General features: G+C 39.8%; 1 protein-coding gene and 1 pseudogene across 3 annotated transcripts in view; both read right to left on the bottom strand.

Annotated features, from left to right (window-relative positions):
- The window catches only part of TP53BP2 (tumor protein p53 binding protein 2), a 66,412-nt gene that overhangs the window by 8,324 nt on the left and 38,061 nt on the right, over positions 1-20,027 (bottom strand). For 2 of the 3 annotated variants that reach the window (XM_043485955.1, XM_043485957.1), the window contains exons 5-15: positions 16,172-16,273; positions 13,713-13,887; positions 12,970-13,151; positions 12,444-12,608; positions 11,832-12,060; positions 10,024-10,134; positions 9,557-9,705; positions 8,319-8,784; positions 5,857-6,629; positions 2,273-2,410; positions 1,439-1,572 (exon numbers count right to left, since the gene is read on the bottom strand). In XM_043485955.1, coding sequence (XP_043341890.1) covers positions 1,439-1,572; positions 2,273-2,410; positions 5,857-6,629; positions 8,319-8,784; positions 9,557-9,705; positions 10,024-10,134; positions 11,832-12,060; positions 12,444-12,608; positions 12,970-13,151; positions 13,713-13,887; positions 16,172-16,273 — 2,624 coding nt within the window. The remainder of the gene's footprint in view (positions 1-1,438; positions 1,573-2,272; positions 2,411-5,856; positions 6,630-8,318; positions 8,785-9,556; positions 9,706-10,023; positions 10,135-11,831; positions 12,061-12,443; positions 12,609-12,969; positions 13,152-13,712; positions 13,888-16,171; positions 16,274-20,027) is intronic. The other variant, XM_043485956.1, reaches the window with a different exon arrangement.
- On the bottom strand, positions 14,997-15,141 carry LOC122452650 (annotated as a pseudogene).

Raw genomic sequence — 20,027 nt, 5'->3', positions numbered from 1 at the left:
TGAATACAAAAAAACATGCAGACTCACAGAGAACAAATGTGGTTACCAGGGAGTAAAGTGCAGCAGGGAAGACAGCAAGACAGGGATGAGGGACTGAGAGGCACAAACTGCTGTGTGCAAAACAAATACGCCACGGCACAGGAGACAGAGCCAACATTTTAAAAGTAACTATAAGCAGAGTATAATCTATAAAACCTTTGAGTCCCTATGCTATACACCTGAAACTAATATAATATTGTAACTCAACTATATCTCAATTTAAAAACACAAAACTCTACTGAGAGCTAAACTAAAAAAAAAAAAAGAGAGAGACATAAAAAACTATATATATGTACACACACACACTCATAAATGAGCTTGAAGGAAATATATTAAAATACTGATGGTGGGGTACACATGGCTTGTGTTCCTCTTATCTCTCTGTTTCTGCATGTTTCCATATTGGGCCCATATTTTATACATATTAGTTTTTTTAAACTACAACCAAAATGCTTCTCAGAGTATCACTTATAACAAAACAAAAAATTGGAAAAACAACAAGGAGGAGACAGTTGCAGTAAACAAGTCACAGCCAAGTGCTAGGAGAAGAGGCTTTTTCAAATCTATGCATATGAGTGTCTGCAACTTCTGTGTATACATGTAAATTTGATATTACAATTATTTCCGTATCAAGAGAAAAAATAACCTATAAAATTAAAATACTTCAGTAAACATGTTGTGATTTACAACTTAAAAAAATTTCCATATAGAAAGAAGTAAATTTTTGGTATTTTTTCCAAAAAGAAAGCATATCATTAATTTAAAATTTTATTTTTTCAAAAAATGAAATTCAAAATTTATTATCCATTCAGTTATCCTGATAACTGCAGTTATCAGGAGTGACAGCAACTTATTTGGGCCTTTGATATTATTAGTTAATAATAATGCATTATCTTATGAACAATAATAGTCATCATTTGAGATAGTATCTCCTGGGTTTTATCCACAAACCAGTTCCACAAAATGCTCCATGAAAAATGGATTCCACAGTCAAAAATATTTGGGAAAGGTTATAAATTATTCAATACGATCCCCTCTTAAGAGACATACGGTAGGTTTCAGGGAGGTGGAAGGAAGCTGCTTAAATCAGCATTTCTCAGATCTGCTGAAACACGCCAGTGAACTGTGTACCACCTTGGGACATTTCTTATTTTTATTATTTAACTACTAAACTTCTAAAACGCCACCTGCTTCCAGAATGGGAGTGAGAGGACCGTTAACATGAGGACATATTAATTCCTTGAAAGCACCTCCTACGTCTCTCCTTCTAGATTATAAACAGCATGAGGACGTGCACTGACATACTTCTTTGCCTTCCAGAAGCACCTACAACACTGCTCATCTGCTGCCTACACAGCAGGTAACTGAAGCCAGAATGGAGTTTAAGAGAAAATCTCACCATCCATCACTGTCAGCAGCATTGACATTCACACCAAACTGTACCAGGAATTTCACAATCTCGGTGTGACCTGCACACACAGCATTATGAAGAGCGGTAATACCTTCATCATTAGGCAGGCTTGGGTCATCAACCTATGACGTCAATAAGAAGGGCGACTGTTACTCAAATTTCTTGTCACCTGAATGATCAACTATTAGCTGGCTCTTTAGGACTAAGAGAACTGAAAGAGACTCTTGTACCAATTTTTTTTTTTTTTTTTTTTTAAGAAAATCATAATTAAAACCTACAGAAGCCAAAAAAACTGTACCAAGAACAGTTCTAGAAGTAAGATAGACATTAAGTAGGCACTCACTATAAAAAGGTTTTTTAAAAACTGAAAAAGTCCCAGAAACTATAACCTTACAGTCATTTTTGTTTATTTATCCTCCAACTTCCCACCACAAATTAGTGTCTAAGCAGAAGTCACATTTCCCATAAAGAGGAAGAAAGGTCAAACTAAAAATATTTTAAATAGCAGGCTTCTGAAAAGTAGGGACCACAATTGAAACCATTGCAGAGTACAAATCCATACCTGAACAATTTTTAAAGGAGGGTCGTGATCTCCCTGGGAAAGCAAAGTAACCCCAGAGAAAACTGAACGTCCACATTATTGAAATTGTTACAGCCACACTCTTAAAACAGAGAAGTTGGTCATGGAGCTTGCTCAAGAGCTGCTCTCAACAAACCCAACTCCCAAAAGAGAAAACAATGTAAACTACAGTAGCTTCCTGATCAGAGCTTTAAAACAAAATACAAGGTCGTATTTATGAAATTAACTAATACAAGTCATACCTCATAAATAATTCTCTGTACAAGGTCAAATTCTCCCTCCAAAGAGGAATCTAGAAGCAAAGCAAGGGGGTTGAATTTCACCCTCATTCCATGAGCAATCCGCTCGGAACCAGTTTTACGCAAGTTTGTCCTTTTGCCCTGCAGAAGAAACACGAGGAAGATTTAAGAGACCGAAACACAACAAAAAGGAGAGAAATAACACCTCAGCTGAGTTAGTAAAAAGAACTTTAAAACATATATGTTTAGCACATTTTATTAAAGTGCAACATTATGCTAGAAAATATATAAATCATAATACATAGCTTAATATTTATATATGCACATAATAGAGTGGGAAGAACTTAACTCTTTAAAACTTAGTGAAGGGAGGGGGGATCAGGATGGGGAATACATGTAAATCCATGGCTGATTCATGTCAATGTGTGACAAAAACCACTACAATATTGTAAAGTAATTAGCCTCCAACTAATAAATGGAAAAAAAAAAATGTTTTATGGAATTCACCAGTGGAAAAAATAAATAAATAAATGCACATTACTTGATTTTTAAAAACATATCTTATTAAAAATTATTGGGAGACTGGTCCCCAGTTCACTATCCTGGACAGTTTTCTATTTTTTGTTTTATAAATTCAGTTTCTGGTGAGAAAAAAAAAATTGTTAAATTGTCCAAGAGTGAGTCCCTGAGGGTTTAAAGATGTGGTAAGAGGTGGTTGCTGCAGGCACAACATTTCTTTGCTCTTAATAATTCATGCAGATTTCACATTTCAGTACCAAATGTATCTGCCTGTCTAATATAAAAATAAAGATATAAAATACTCAAAAAAAAAAAAAACAACTTAGTGAAATCACATTTGGGTAACACTGGGCTAAGAGTAAAATCTGTAAAGCAGGCTGGATATTTGTTGAGGATCAAAGTTAGCCAAGACTGGTCTTTAAATTACCTAATATAGTAGAGAAAACCCCACATGATTAATCTGGGCAAGAGCACAAACTCTAAATTGTGACAGACAGCTGACATTTATGGAATGATTATTCCTTTACTCTTCACGAAAACTCTATTATCCCATTTTAGAGATAAGGAAATTGAGGCACACAACCAGTAAACATCAGTCAGAGATGGAATCAAATCCAAGTAATCAGGCTTCTTCAAAACCCTTCCTTTTAACCATTTCACAGCGTAAAGCCTCTTGTGGGGTTGGAGGGGAAGTATTATAAGGAAAAATACAAAGATCAGTCTGACTTTGATAAACCAGGGAAGACTCCTACCAGTCTTAAAATGCTATCAGTATTTTATATTTAAAAATTTAACTGTATTCCAAGATACACAGATAAATTAATCAAGTCTTCTCTACATTTTTATACATCAGGCTTAAAAAAATTAGGCAACCAGATCTAAGATTCTCTCTAAGATAGGTTTCTTAAACACAACCAACAGAGTAGAAACATTTCCTAGGGTATAATAGACCACACTTCTCTTTCTTTAATTTCAGATGTGGAAAACTACTGAGTTTTGAAAAACATTAAGTGGCAATCAACATATTTCACAAATGTGCAGTGGCTAAAATGCTGTCTCTTGAAAAAAAAGAAGTGTAAATATTACATGGCAGTGATAATACAGCTCATAAATAGTACAGTCATATCCACTTTAAGCAAAAGTACAAAATAAAGGCTTCTACTTAACATGAGCTAAGAAGGAAAACTTTATAAACCGCTTTCCTAGGAGAAAATAACAGAATCTTGCATGTTTAAGAGAATCACGCCTCAGAACTTAGAAGCACAAAAATTGTTAAAAAAATTATTAAGTTCTATTCTAAAACATTTCCCCTTACAACTCAATGTTCACTATCTAAAACTTTTAAACAAATGTTGACTGTAAACTAGTAGCTAAAGCAACTTTGGATAATCATTATTTTTGAATACTGCCACATTTAAAGATGCAATAAGGGATCAAACGTATAAAGCATTTAAAAAAAAAAAAGCTTTAGCAATATTTATTTATTTAAATATTTTGGCCACGTGGCATGTGGGATTCTAGTTCCCCAGCAAGGGATCAAAAACCCATGCCTCTTATATGGAAGTGAGGAGTCTTAACCACTGGATCCCCAGGAAGGTCCCTAAAGCAGTTTTTTAGAAATCCTTATAATATGCTATGTTGCCTTTGCCCAGGTTTTAAAACTTCACAGCTTGCATTCCTGAAATAAAATTGACTTCAAATTAAACTCTGAAAAAACCAACTTTAAAGACATTCTGGGGTTTTGATCTTCTCTCTACTTCAAAGAGGCATAATAAACTTCCAAAGAAAAGCTTAATATTTGGAAGGAGTCCGGGAGTCATGCCCAAGTCAAAACATACAAAGCTTTAGAATAGCTTCATGTCATCTAAAATGTATGGGATGCGCAAAAGCAGATCTAAGAGGGAGCTTTACACACTTACCCCAGGAAACAAGAAACACCTCAAATAAACAACCTAATCTTATATCTAATGCAACTAGAGAAAGAAGAACAAACAAAACCCTAAGTCAGCAGAAGGAATCACAAAGATTAGAGCAGGAAAGAATTAAATAGAGACAAAGAAAACAACAGGAAAGATCAATGAAACCAAAAGCTGGTTCTTCAAGAAGGTAAAATTGATCAACCTCTAGCCAGACTCATCAAGAAAAAAGGGAGAGGGCGCAAATCAACAAAATTAGAAACAAAGACGAAAAGTTACCACTGACACCACAAAAATACCAAGGACCTTAAGAGACTACTACAAACTCACGCCAATAATATGGACAACCTGGAAGAAATGGACAAATTCTTAGAAAGGTACAATCTTCCAAGGCTGAACCAGGAAGAAATAGAAAATATGAACAGACCAATTACAACTGCTGAAACAGAATAACTTAATGTCAGAGCACAAGGAAGCCTGAGGATCACCATGATACCCGTAGATTTCAAGCCAGGCTGAAGGTTAGGATGAGGCTAAACCTTGTCCACCCCACTCTCTCCTAGGCCTCAATTCAAGCAGAACCCAATTCTTCCAGAACCATTCCAATTTTATCAATGTCAGAAGTTTGAGGTTCCATCTAAGTATGACGTCGAAAATCTGAAAATAAACTTCAATGATAGAAAAAGCAAAGTTTGAAAGAGTGATGTCACCAACAAGAAGTTAAACCATCTGCCTTATTTCACAGAGCTAAACTAATGATCAAAAATTTCAAATGCAGTCTTTTCATTCCAGTGTTGCTTCCCTAATACACATGCAACACCAGCTACAGAAGAAACAGCAGACATGGTATTTATAGGTCTAAGAACAAAACTTCTGTTTCCTTCATAAAGGGGTTCTTCCTAAAAAGTGAAAATGTTCATGATACTGAATATACTGCATTTTGATAACATTTGTAAGATCCACTCTGTGCCAAGAGAATTGCAAAATAAAAGGCAAGCTGTGGAAGACATTTGTTACAATCAGCAGTTAAACACAGATCTTCTTTTGTGAATGGCTGCAAGTACTCGCTGGTGTTTTGCTGAGTTGTGACCATCAGCCACCGAGAAGGCTGTGACAAGATAAAAGCTTTCTGCAATGAAAGGTTTTACTTACAGGAGGCAGAGAAACCTGCCCGGTGATCTCAGGTGGACGCAAGCTCACAGAGTCTTCTCCCGGGCCTTCTGGTTCCCCAGATGGATATGGCGGGGGTGGGTAGGGGGGGTACTCCTCCAGGTACACTTCCAGCAGAGGGGGTGCCTCTGGGTTTGGTTCTTCCACGCTGTTCTGGAAATTCGGGCTGCTGTCTGGGACTCCTTCAGGCACATACTCGAGGCCTGGAGGAGGAGCTGGCGCATCACTGCTCTCTGTACCGGCGCTCCCAGCCTCCTCCGGGGACGCCGGCTCAGGAACCAGAGGGACCACCTCCTTCTCTGGCTCCACAGGCAAATACGGATTCTGGATCTCCAGCGGGCTTTCCGGGCTGGCAGTCCCAGAAGCAGACTTGGATGGGTAAGCTGGGACAGAAATGGTCTCCATGGCGGCGATGGTGGTCCTCTGATACAGAAGTTTCTGAATATTCGGCCCATTAGGACCCTCAGGTTCTGTAATAGAGCTGCGTTTCTTTAGAGGCCGGGGTGCATTCGACAGTTTCTTTCGTAGGGCTTCCAGGTCAGCATCACTCTGGTTTCGGTAAGGATTAGATAGGAAAGGCAGTAATTTGGTCGGGCTGAGCGGCCGAGGAATCCTTTCATTTTCATGGGTCTCCTGAACTGAAGAAACAGGCTCTGTTTCGGGTTCTGGGCTGCCAGGTTTGCCCTGGTTATTGGAATAAACGTTCTCTGGGGGCTGTTGGTTCTGAGCAGCGGCAATCACAGGCTTGCCATACACTAATTGGAATTGGGGAGGAAAAAAGCCTTGATTAATATTAAACAAAACTAGCAAATAACAGACAGAAGTAACAATAATTAAAGCCTTTTTAAATTTCATAGTTATTACATCAATACCTTCAATACAACTAATTTTTTAAAATAACAGAGCAAGGTTTCCACCATTGCATAATACATTTACGGTAGAATCAAACCCTCACTGACTGTAAACAGGCCTCATTATTTTATGTATCAATAAGAAAACGCTGCCAAGTACAACTGTAAGAAATCACTTACATAGCATCCACATTTAAAATATTGAAATGTAAAATACATAAATAAATAAAATGTCAAACTGTGAAAAGGATTTAGAATCAATGAAAGCTGGTGATCCTTTCATGTGTCCAAATTTAAACATCCGTGATCCCATCTTTTACAGTTTTCAAAAGTAAATCAATGTGAGAAATCATCTGGCTCACAAAATTATTAATAACCACCTATATGGAAATGGTGTTCCACTCCAGTGTTCTTGCCTGGAGAATCCCAGGGACAGAGGAGCCTAGCAGGCTGTCATCTATGGGGTCGCACAGAGTCGGACACGACTGAAGTGACTTAGCAGCAGGAGCAGCATATTTACCAAAACTAGTCCCCTTAGACATTCTATCATCATTATCTAATTCCCAAATTATTATATGAGCAGTTCACACCAAAGACTCATGAAAAGAGAAAGATGAAGTATGTATACAAATTCTCTGCTGTGTAATTACTTCCACAACATTTGGGGCCACAATCACATGCTTATTTCATAGCTAGAAAGCCTTTTCATTCATTTACAACATATCGAATTTTATTCTAGTCCCATAAAGTAATGACTCTTGAAAGGATCCAACAAATGACCAGACCATGTACATTTAACACAAAGTAATCTTTTGATGTTTTATATTTAAGTAGTAGTTGTGTCCTCATTAGAACAACTTAAAATATAGTAGAGAGCATAAAAAAAAAAACCCAACAACAAAGCCATTCACAGAGGCAGCTGTCCAATCCTTTATGCCCCAAGAACGTCTGGTCAGACCTCAAGCGAAGACATAGCATTCTGCATGGTAAGTACCCACAGGCACTCTTTCCCATTCACCAAGGGGCTTGTCCGTGAACAGGAAACCAACACACATGGGAAATTCAACACAGGAGGTGATGTCATCCCTACAGGTCTTACTTATCTATTTCATTCATTTATTTCATTTTACTCATATTTTATTTTATCTACCCATCATTTTCAGCTACCATAAGAGCTGGCATTTAGCACAAACTCCTTTAAACTCCCCATGCAGAACAGGAAAAAAGTGAAAGTGAAGTCAGTCGCTCAGTTGTGTCTGACTCTTTGCGACCCCATGGACTGTAACCCACCAGGCTCCCCTGTCCTGGGGATTCTCCAGGCCAGAATACTGGAGTGGGCAGCCATTCCCTTCTCCAGGGGATCTTCCCAACCAGGGATCAAACCCAGGTCTCCTGCTTTGCAGGCAGATTCTGTACCACACGAACCACCATGGAAGCCCTATGCAGAACAGAAGCCGTACTGAAATAAAACTCTTAGGACAAAAGCAGCAGTCAAAGCAGGTACAAGTCACCGTGCTGTTTACAGAGAGAGGGCAGCTCCAGCGAACGGTAGAAACACATCCACGCAGGTGAAGATGAGATCCAGAATCTTACCGCTTGGAAAGTGGGGTGCTCGGGGATGGGGCTTGGTCAGCGCGCTCTGCACGGCCTGTTGGAAGTTTTTCCCAGGAGCCTGGTGCTGTGTGTACATGGAGTATATGGAGCTGGTGGCCACCGTCTGGGGTTTTCTGAAGGGTGGAAGGAGGGCATCCTTGGAAGGTTGAGGCGTGAAGGGTCGGACAGCGGCAGCAGGGGGACTCTCTTGCTTAGAACCTGGAGGAACGGTCTGGTCTGCTGGGCCCACTGAAGGCCCGCCGGGGGCCAGCAGGACCCTCTGCTGCTGCACTGTGGGTTTGGGTTTACCTCCCATGGATGCAACAGCTGCTGACAACTGCGGAGCAGTTCCGTCTGGCTTCATATCGGATGGTGACTGGTTAGTTTGTCCGAAATAAGGCAAATTTATCTGTTTTGGTTTTGATGGGACAGGAGGTGGTACCTTAGCCACATTTTTATTTGCAGCCTGTAAACACACACACACACATACATACAATTAAAATATTGTATAACTGGGTACATGGAATGTTCTAGATAACCTAAGTTTTACAAGCATCAATACAGACCAAAAAGACTAGCTCTACATTGAAAGGTCATTAAAAAGTTTTAAATCTCTGAGTTTAATCACATGTAAAAGGACCTTCAGTAATGCAATACAATTCCTATCCAGTACGACTTCCTCTGAGTCACCCCTTCCTACTGGGGCAACTGTTTAAGTGTCCACTTGAAAACCTTTAATTGCCATTTTACATATTCACAGATGGCACCAGTAACTGAAAACCATTCCTGTTCAATGGAACTTTATGCAATCTGGGCCGTGTTGTAAAAAGAAAAAAAAAAAAAACCCTAACTGGATCACACAGCCACAGCCTGGTCGTCAAAGGTTGGGATTCTAACAGTTATTGAAGATTTACCATCAAATTGCTTGATATTGCCTTAACCCCAAATTTTGAAGAGACAACATAACTAAGCAGTGTGAACACAATGTTCTTTAATGCACTTGTATTTTTTAGAGAGTCACACAAAATAAGACCCACAAGCCAGTCAGTCACGCTCCTCCTGTATGATGGGAAATCACAAATACACTCAAGTAACAGAACTGAAAATAACAGAATGCAGTTATATTTTCTAATCTTCCAGACTTTGTTTCTTTATTCTCCCTCACATTAATACTTTCTCTCTTGAAAAATGCACAAAGAATTACTATAAAATGTTAAAACTGGGACGTCCTCATATACCTGAGCATCCCGCAGGATGTCTTCACTGCTCTGGTTCTTCCTCAGGGTACCGAAGGCAGGTGGGGCGGCAGATTGGTCCACGGTGTCAAACATCGAAAAGGGGCGCACTTTCTTCTCCTTCTCCCTCAATGGAACCTCTCCATCATCCACTGAAGAAGACAGGAAAAAAAAAAAAATCACTCTAATAATCAAATTACTTGTGATAAAAATTTCTTATTCATGTTACTCTCTCCACAATCTCTTTGAAATCCTATAGTCATTAAATGCTCTATTTTTGAATTAAGTTGATTAAGGAATAACCCCATACTACAATGCTCCTACCTTAATTCCCTGGCTAAAGAAGCTGTTCTGGAAATAAACACGGTCCCTGGTTTTAACACACTAAAAAGCAGCTATCTAAAAAAGAATACTTGGAGCCCTCAGATGGCCAAAAGAGAATACTCAGGAACAGCACAAGTAAACCTCACCTTGGTCTGGAACGTTCCCAGAGCTTTTAGACACAGAGGCAGAGGCTTGGCTAGAGAAAAGATCTGCATTTGGAGGAGTCCAATCAGGGCCAAGCAGATGGATTTTAGAGCCTAGAACACAGAAAAGTAGCTACAATAACCCAGCATGCTAAGGAGATTTTTAATGGTTCCCTTTGCTGCTAAGACATTTAATCTCATGAAAGTCGTTCAGCTGTGTCTGACTCTTTGCCACCCCATGGATTATACATATACAGTCCATGGAATTCTCCAGGCCAGAACACTAGAGTGGGTAGCCTTTCCCTTCTCCAGGGGATCTTCCCAACCCAGGGATCGAACCCAGGGCTCCCGCATTTTATGCAGATTCTTTACCAGCTAAGCCACAGAAAAGCCCTTAATCTCTAAAAATTGGTTTAAATCTCAGACTCATGACAAGCCCAGTAAACTTACTTAGAAACATCAGATTTTATACTTGTATTAACAACCTAAGCGTGTTCTCGCTTACTTTAAATAATCACAATCAGCACAGAGTCTGCTTGAAGCAGCAAGGACACGACTTCTCACAGGGTAAGAAAACATCACCATCACACCCAGAAAACAACTTCCAATTTAGCAAACCAAGGGCTCGCTGGTGTGTCTTACATAACCACCACAAGTGATGCACGCACAACGAAAGCAAAAACGCAGGCTTTCAGCCCATGATTCTGACCACAGTCTTGAATAAATCAAAACATTCAAGTGTTTTCTAAACTGGCATTTAAGTTTCAAAGCCACAGCTTTTCTTTTACATAAGTAACTCTTTCTACAATAAAACCCAGACTACGTAGCACTACTGCGTCACAGTGGTAATTACAGCAAAATAACAAATAATTTTAAAGTTAGCTATTATTTATACATGATAGTGGCTAGGGAAAAGACACAAATCTATTTTTTTCTCCTGAATATTAAGCTCATTAAAGGATATTTTCACCCAGCTATTCCTACAACTCTTTCATTTTCTCCTCTTATTAATATAAAACTCTGGCGTGCACCCCCACCCCCCAAAATATCTGAGGACTACACAGAGAAAGCAAAGGTTACTAACACAAGGAGCCTCTATTACCTTCACTTTTTAAAAAAATTTATTATTTTTTTTAATTGAAGGATAATTGCTTTACAGAATTTTGTTGTCTTCTGTCAAACCTTAACATGAATCAGCCATAGGTATACAATATCCCCTTCCTTTTGAACCTCCCTCCTTTTACCTTTACTTTTATCTCCCAGTGTTTCCTTTTATTCTAAACGTTATCCGTAGGCAAATTCTCACGCAGAAGCACATACGAATAGTAAACACCAACCATCAACAGAGTGGACCCACCACCTCACAGTCTGTGGAGATGATGCCACTAACAGATATCTGGCCTTTTTATACAACAGGGAAAATTCTCAAGTTGTTAACATCAGATCAAAATTTCTTTATTAATGAGTAGGAATTCAAACCAATTTTTAGGTTTTCAAAAACCTGATGTTTTATTTCATTTCCTGAGCAGAACTATATTATTGAGCATTAAGAAAATTATCATTTCTTAACCCCAAAGAACACAAGGAGGTTTTTAGAACTTCAACATGAACAAGCAATAAATAGGAAGACACCTTTTAAAACTCAAAACTTGGGGAGGGGGGGAATTTAAATTAAAAAAAAGACTTGCTGTGACGCACAAATAAAAGAAAGGTATACAAAAATAAATAAATAAAACTCAAACTTGAAGGGAAATCACAGTGAGGAGGGGAACAGCTAGGCCATGGAAGGACTAGGAAGTGCCTGGTTTTACCTTTTGCTTGCGAAGAGGCCCCAGATCTCATGTTGGGCAGCGTCTGGACTTTCATGGGCCCCTCGGAAGCCTGCGTGGCCCCGGGCCCGTCGGGCAGGGCTGGCTTCACCAGAAGTTCAGGCCGCGACGGGATCCGGGGCATAGTCGACGACTGGATGTAGGGACCGACCGCCGCCACGCGACTCGGCCCCGACGCCCCCGGCTGGGGCACGTGTCCATCAGACGAGACCTTGTTCGGAGAAAGCACAGGGCCTTTCGTATTGCAAGTCAGGCCGGATCCAACTCAGAAAAATCCGTGACACCATGATCATTTTAACTGCTAAAATCCAGCACTTTCAAGATCTAGCCATCAAGTGTACCAGAAACGTCCCCCGACAAAAACACCCCTGGGTGAAGTCTCACCCACACTTCATTACAAGAATTAGAAAGAAGAGCAGAGCTACGGAGGGGATAATATTAAAAGTTCAAGAAAAGGGGACTCTCTTTCAAGGAGCCACAGGCCCTGTCTCTCTGCCCAGGATGCACCCAGCAGTGTTTCTGAAATACGCAAGCACCGGCCTCACTGGGATGGTCACTGCCCCTCCCCCTGGCCCCGGCCAACCGCGCACTTACAGGAAGGTTCTCTTTCTGCTGCAGGGCCGCCTTCTTCTTCCACAGCCGGTCCCTGAGCTCATTAACACGCTTGTCCATCACCGCCACTTCTGAATTGCGCTTATTCAAACACTCCCTCTGTTGTTGCAGCTTGGCATTCTGCTCCTGGTTCAGTTTGTTTCTTAACTGAATAAAATTAGGGGAGAAAAAAGTAGCCAAGGAGTAGGCAGATAAATTTCTCAAACAGATAATCACACGGTTCACTATTATATAATTTCTAAAAATGTAAGGTCCCTCCACACTTCTCATCTCATGGTTTAAAATGAAGTGTTAGACCACCAGCTGTGGTCACAATGAAGGCCTCAAGTTTCCTGTTTGAGGTATCATAAAGTTTATTCTGGATTCTGTGGAGCTTAGGTCTTCCTCCCCGTCCCCACCCCTTTAAGGAAAAGAGGTGGAAATCCAGGACTTCCTGGCCTGTATGTGGACAAAGCTGTGGTGCTGGAGAAGAGGTGCCCCTGAAATGTCACAAGAGGCCACTGTTTACCTGAAGCTCCTTGTAGAGCCGATCGAGCTCAGCCACCGCGGACTGGTTGTCATGGTGACCGTCAATCCTGCCGTTCTTCAGCATCTCCAGTTGTCTCGTAAGTTCCTCTACTTTTGACACAGCCAGAACAAGCTCCCTCTGCTTTTGCTGGAACAAACTATTCATCTGTTCAATTTCCTCCACTAAAGAAGAACGAGAAAAGCAACAGTTGTTGAAAAGAAAAATGAGAAGGGATCACTTCCCGGGCAACCTAAGATGTACCATAAACTTTCTCATAAAAAGCAAAGAAAATTTTCAGAAATGTCCTAGAACCAACCGAATCCTTTATAAGCAACTGAAACCAACAAAGACATCTATAAACCAAATCACTAAAGTTTTAATTAAAATGGTATTATAATCAATGGAGCTATTAATATGAATAAAAATCCTTGCCTTCATTGAACCTTCAGTCACAAAAATATTTCGAGAGACAGAAAAAAAAAAAACTACTACTCTATTTTCCTAAAAGCAAACTTGTCTAAAACATTCAATAGCTGAATTCAATTCAGGGGAACCAGCAGCTTCAAAACTTCAGTGAATTATACTTTTCCCAAAAAATCCTTTTAAAGTGACCTACATACAAAGTCTCATCTTAGTCCTCTTACTTACTACGAATTTACACAAACTTCCTACACCAGGGTTTTTCTATACGCAAACAGTTTGTGGCATTTAGCACTAAAGTAAACTTACTGGGAGCAACTCACCAAGTTTCCCATTGCTTAGCCTCTTCTGTTCCACGTGGCCTTTAAGTGCTCTCACTTTTTTCAGCTTCGCTTCCTGATTCTCAGCTATTTCTTTGAGCCTCTTAAGCTTTTCTTGTTCAGCTGCTTGTTGCTGTTGACGCTGATCTTGCTGTTTCAAAAACTTCAAGCGCTGTTCCTAAAGATATAAGCCATCATCAAACTTGTCATTTTAAACAGCAGACCACTAACCTACAATCACACCCTGAGATGCCCAGACTGATGTGTATCTATGGCATCGCTCTGGTCTTACCATCTGTCCTCACCCTGCCATCAGAACCACCTGGGGAGTTTGTGAAAAACACGCACCCGAGCTCAACCCTAGAATCTGCTTCTTAAGGCGGTAAGATCCAGGAATCAGTACTATTATCCAAATGGTCTTTTTGCAGCAAGCAAGCAGTGATCTGTGAACTAGTTTTCATCAGCTGCAGCCATTAATTTTAAGAAGGAGCTCATGCAGAGATGGGAAGCGGTAAAAGAAAGTTATTAAATGACACACTTTGAAGTTAAATTTGTATTCAGACTCAAGCTCTGCCACTTATTAGCTATGAGACTTTGGGGCAAATTATATAACCTCATTGAGTCTACAAGTCTCTGTCTTCACCTATAAAATGAGATGATCACTAGTCCCTCTAGGGCTGCAGTGAGGATTCAATGCAACGTGCAATGGAAATCTCTGTGAACAGCATCTTACATAGTTAGGGCACACTCGGTACCCTTAGTAAAGAGCCAAAGAACTACTTTCTAAAGAATGCCTTCAGAAAACTGCAATTATGCAACTTACAATTTTATTCCTATTATATCTAAAATTTCAACTGAGGATAACAGAGCCACACAATTTATACTCAAGAGTAAACTTCTCAGATCTGTGTGGCTAACACATACAAGAACACAGTTTCAAAATAAGACCTTGATTTTAAAGATTTATTCTGTTAACAACCAAATTTTTTATTTGAATTCATGTCCTTGCTACTCAAGGAATGCTACATCAGCACCACATGGGATCACATTAGAAATGCAAAATGTCAGACCCCCAACCCCCACCCACTGAATCAGAACATGCATTTTCAACAAAATCCCTAGGTGATTCATATCCACGTTAAAGTATGAGAAGCAACGACACACAGGATTTTGAAAAAGCTGGTGTCCAGCATCAAAAGTAGAAAAGGATGCATAGGTACATTTGGTGCCACTAACCCTCTGATGTATAAAAAAATAGCTTTTTTTTTTTTTCTTTTTTTCTGTATTTTATGTGCCCCAGGCATGAAATAGCTCTGGCCACCAATCCAGGCATCAAGCTAGGATGAACAAAGGACTAGATATCTGCTTTGCCCCTGACTGATATAAGAGCAACACCACCAATCAGGTGCCTCTTTGCCCATTGCCAGGGAGTAAAAAAATAGCTATTGAATACCTTTAAATATTGTGTTTTCTACGTGGGAACCATATGGAAAAGTTTGATTTGTAACTTCAATACATATTTTAAGTGTTAAAAAAGAAAAGAAAAGGAAGCATAGGAACCCTAAGAAGTATTACAGGGAAGGCCACAGTGCGTGCCGAGAATCACGTTGAAAAATCCCTGGCCATCATTTCAAAGCCGTGTTGGGGACCTTGCTACTCAAACCCTCAGGTGTCCACCCCAGTGTCAGTGAACTTACAGACCCTCAAAGACTGGTCGGCAAAGACAGAGTGTTTAGACCAGGGCTGACAGACTACACAGCCTATTGTCTGTCTTCGTAAGCAAAGTTCTCTTGGCACATGGCCACATCCATTCGTTTACCTATTGTTTATGGCTGCTTTCCAGCCACAAATGCAGAGCTGAGACCGCACAGCCTGCAAAGCCTAAAATATTTCGGCCCTTCAGAAAGTCTGACGACATCTGGTTTAGATTATTAGCCCAAGGCTGGCAGGAGCACCCGCAGGAAGACTGGTTTTGAGAGTAATGGAGAAACTTCCCATATTTTCTCTGTTCAAGGAGAGGACAAGCTTTAATTTGTGGGTGGAGCATGTCCCCAAGTAGAGGCAAGCAGCCTGTTATCGGTGCCAAGTAGCAGCTGGGGACAGGTGAGCATGAGGCGACTTTGAAGTTCCTCCTGATTCAAGATGAAGTCAGCCCAGACTAGCACCTGCAAGCAAAGCTGAAAGGCTCTTTACGCCTTCCCTGTTTTACTGACACTCAGCATAGCGTGGTTAACTTTGATCAGGATCAGGGAGAGGGGGATCTACAACAACTGAATGATTTCAGGATTTCTACAAAACGCTACAGTGAAGAGAAGAAAGTACCCCACGGCAGATACCTGTCAGGCTGATGTTATCAACTCATATCTGAGGGAACCGGCTTACTAGCAAGGGTGGAGTGCAAACAGCTTTACTTACACATGAACAGGAGTGGCCTGCTAGGTCTCTGAAAACATGGCCATTACCTTAGTGGCCAGCATTTGTTGCTGGGCCTCAATCTGTTGCTGCTGGCGGGATGCCATTTCCTGAAGTTCAGCAAGTGTCAGATCCATTCTAGGACTATTAACCTACCAAAAAAAGTGCAAATACTCCAACTCAGTATAAAATGATCATGGAGACTCCTCCCTCAAATCATGCAATCATGACAAAATTATTTGGCTATTTTTCTCCCATCATATTAAAGAAGTCATTAATTTTTATATTAATATTCCCATATTGACTTAATAAGATTTAAAACATAATGATACACAGACTCTTTTAAGCTGTAAATTTAAATTAAATAGTTTCAGTACTGACACAAATGGAACAATTTGGAATCACCTTGTTCTGTAGTCATATTAGGAAGGCAGTGTTTGACCATATCAAACATGATGTTGGGGTATTGGCAGCAAACTTAGAATACAGTCATCAAAACACCCTTTAAAAAATGTAACACTGGAATTTAAAAAATTCAAGATACAGTAGGTCATCAGAGACAAAGCAAGATGTCTACTATACTCCCTAAGCATCCATTCGACATGGTCCTAAGAGGTTCGGCTAGAAAGAAAGGAAGGCAAGAAGATCATATTTATATAATATATAATATATTTATATATTATATTATATTATATCCAGATTGCAAAGGGAAAAATCTCTGTCTTTACTCAAAGACAATATAATCATCTATGAAGAAAAGTCTATGGAATCTATAAAAAGCTACCAGAACTAATAAGTTATTTAGCAAGAATGCAGGATAAAACATCAATATGCCAAAATCAACTATATCTCTATACATTAGCAACACCCAGAAACTGAAAAAAGAAATTTTTTAATATCATTAACAGCATAAAAACCATGAAGCACTCAAGAATAAATCTGACAGATGCTCAGGCCTGACACTGAAAACTTCAAAACATGGCTGAGGGAGAGAAGACCTATTTGGGGAGGAACACTGTGGTGCTTGTGAACTAAAAAGCTCAACACTGTCAAGATGGCAATGTTTCCCATACTGACCTACAGAGTCAAGAGAATACCGACCCAAATCCCAGCAGGCGTTTTTTATAAACAAATAAATCAACTGGCAGATTCTACAATGTCATATGGAAGTACAAATGATACAGAATAGCCAAAACAACTTCGAAAAGAAGAGTTAGAAAACATACACTGCCTGACATCAATCAAGACTAACCGCGCTTTAGTAATCAATACATTGTGTTACTGATATCATGTTAGATAAACAGATCAATGAAACAGAAGACAGAGTACAAAAACAGACCCACACATACACTGGTAATTGATTTAAGAGAATGGGCAATTGAGTAGAGAAAGAATAGTCTTTTCAACAAATACTGCTTGTACAACTGGATATCCATACACAATAAACAAAATGCACTTCTCTCACAATACATGCAAATGTTAATTCAAAATGGATCCTAAACTCACATGTAAGATCTAAAACTTCTAAGTTGATTAATTATACTGTATTGAAGTCATAGACTGGGAAAAATATTTGCCAATTATCTAATAAAAAACCTTGGATCCAGCATATATAAAGAACTCTTAAACTCAATAATAAGGAAGCAAACAACCCAATCATGAAAAAGATAAGCAAAAGAGGTGAACAGGAAGTTCCCTAGTGGCCTAAAGGTTAGGATTCGGTTATTTCACTGCCATGGCCTGGATTCAAAACCTAGCTGGGAAAGTGAAATCCCAAAAGCCCTGCAACATGATAAAAAAAGAAGTGAACAAATATTAACACTTCACTAAAGACAATATATGAATGGCAAATAAGCACATGATAGATGCCCAATACCATTAACCATCAGAGAAATACAAAATAAAACCGGAATGTACTACCACCACACACCTAGCAGAAGCCAAAATTAAAAGGACTGACCATACCAAATGTTGGCAAGGATGTGGAAAAACTAGAACTCTCTGATGAGGACGATAAAACAATCACTTTGGAAATCAGTCTGACAGCTTCTTAAAAAGTTAACAAATGAACCAACCATTCTACTCCTAAGTATTTACGTAAGAGAAATATTAATAAAAGCATGTGTCCATACAAAGATGTATACCCAAGTACTTATCGCAGCATGATATAGAATAACTGTAAACAATCAAAATGTCCATCAACAGAGGAATGGATAAGGAGTGGTGTAACCAGACAACAGAATATCTCTCAGCAATACGAAGGAATCAACTACTGATACACAGCAAAATGAATAAACCTCAAACTATTTATCCTGAGCAAATTCAGACAGAAAGAGTATATACTGAATGACTCCATTTATCCTAGATTCTGGAAAACAAAACGAATTTACAGTGACAGACAGCAGACCGCCTAGCAGTTCCCTGAGGATGGGAAGGGAGGCAAGAAGGAACGACTACAAAAGAATATAAGAAAACTTTTTTGGGGGGGTGATCGAATATGTTCATTATCTTGATTATGGCGACAGCTTCAGAGGTGTACACAAGTCAAAACTCATCAAAATGTATACCCAACATGTGAGCAGCTTGTTTGTTGTTGTGTCGTGTTAATCACTTTTTTCGAAATTTTTGAAGTTGCTCAGTCGTGTCCAACTCTTTGCAACCCCATGGACTATAGCCTACCAGGCTCCTCCCTCCATGGGATTCTCCAGGCAAGAATACTGGGGTGGGTTGCCATTTCCTTCTCCAGGGGATCTTCCCGACTCAGGGATCGAACCCGGGTCTCCTGCATTGCAGGCAGACGCTTTAACCTCTGAGCCACCAGGGAAGCCCAAAAGTGAAGTCGCTCAGTCGTGTCCGACTCTTTGCGATCCCGTGGACTGTAGCCTACCAGGCTCCTCCGTCCGTGGGATTCTCCAGGCAAGAATACTGGAGTGGGTTACCATTTCCTTCTCCAGGGGATCTTCCCAACCCAGGGACTGAATGAACCCAGGTCTCGCACATTGCAGGCAGATTCTTTACCATCTGAGCCACCAGGGAAGCCCTATGTGTAGTTTATTACACGTCAGTTATATATTAATAAAGACACTATTTAAAAACCCAGTGAAGGGGGCTTCCCTGGTGGCTTAGTAGTGAAGAATCCACCTGCCAATGCAGGAGATATGGGTTTAATCCCTGGTCCGGGAAGATCCCACATGCTACGGAGCAACTAAGCCTGTGCGCCACAAATATTATTGAGCCTGTGCCCTAGAACCTGGGAACTGCAACTATTGAAGCCTGTGAGCCACAGAGTCCATACTCTGCAACAACAGAAGTCACTACAATGAAAAGCCCACACAATGCAACTAGACAGGAACCCCTACTTGCTGCAATGAGAGAAAAGCCCAAGCAGCAACAAAGGCCCAGAACAGCCAATAAATAAATTTTTTAAAAAAGTTTTTTAAGTGTTATAATATTTTCATAATTTAAAAAAATTTAAAAAAAAAAACAGTGATGGGACTTCCCTGGCAGTCCAGTGGTTAAGACTCCAAGCTACCACTGTGGGGGGCATGGGTTTGATCCCTAGTTGGAGAACTACAATTTTGCATGTCTCATGGCAAGGCCAAAAAATAAATAAATCATTAAAAAAAAATAAAAATCCAGTGATGGGGAAAGATACATTGTGTCAAGATACACTGAAACCTCATTAACAGTCAGACCATTTTTGTTATCCTCATATCAGCCTTTCATCACTAAGATAACTATGAGATCAAAGAAGAGAAATAGAAGAATTTGGGGAAGGTGGAATAAAAGCAGTGTGGGTTGGAGAGGTAATTTAGCTAATCCCTAACAAGGTTAAAAATTCTAAGCTCTGAAAAGAAAATGTCTACAAGGAATCCCAAAGACACCTGATAAAATTCATATGCAATA

Source organism: Cervus canadensis, chromosome 13 (assembly GCF_019320065.1).
Source record: "Cervus canadensis isolate Bull #8, Minnesota chromosome 13, ASM1932006v1, whole genome shotgun sequence".
Classification (NCBI taxonomy): Eukaryota; Metazoa; Chordata; class Mammalia; order Artiodactyla; family Cervidae; genus Cervus; species Cervus canadensis.
This window is presented reverse-complemented; position numbering and strand designations above follow the sequence as displayed.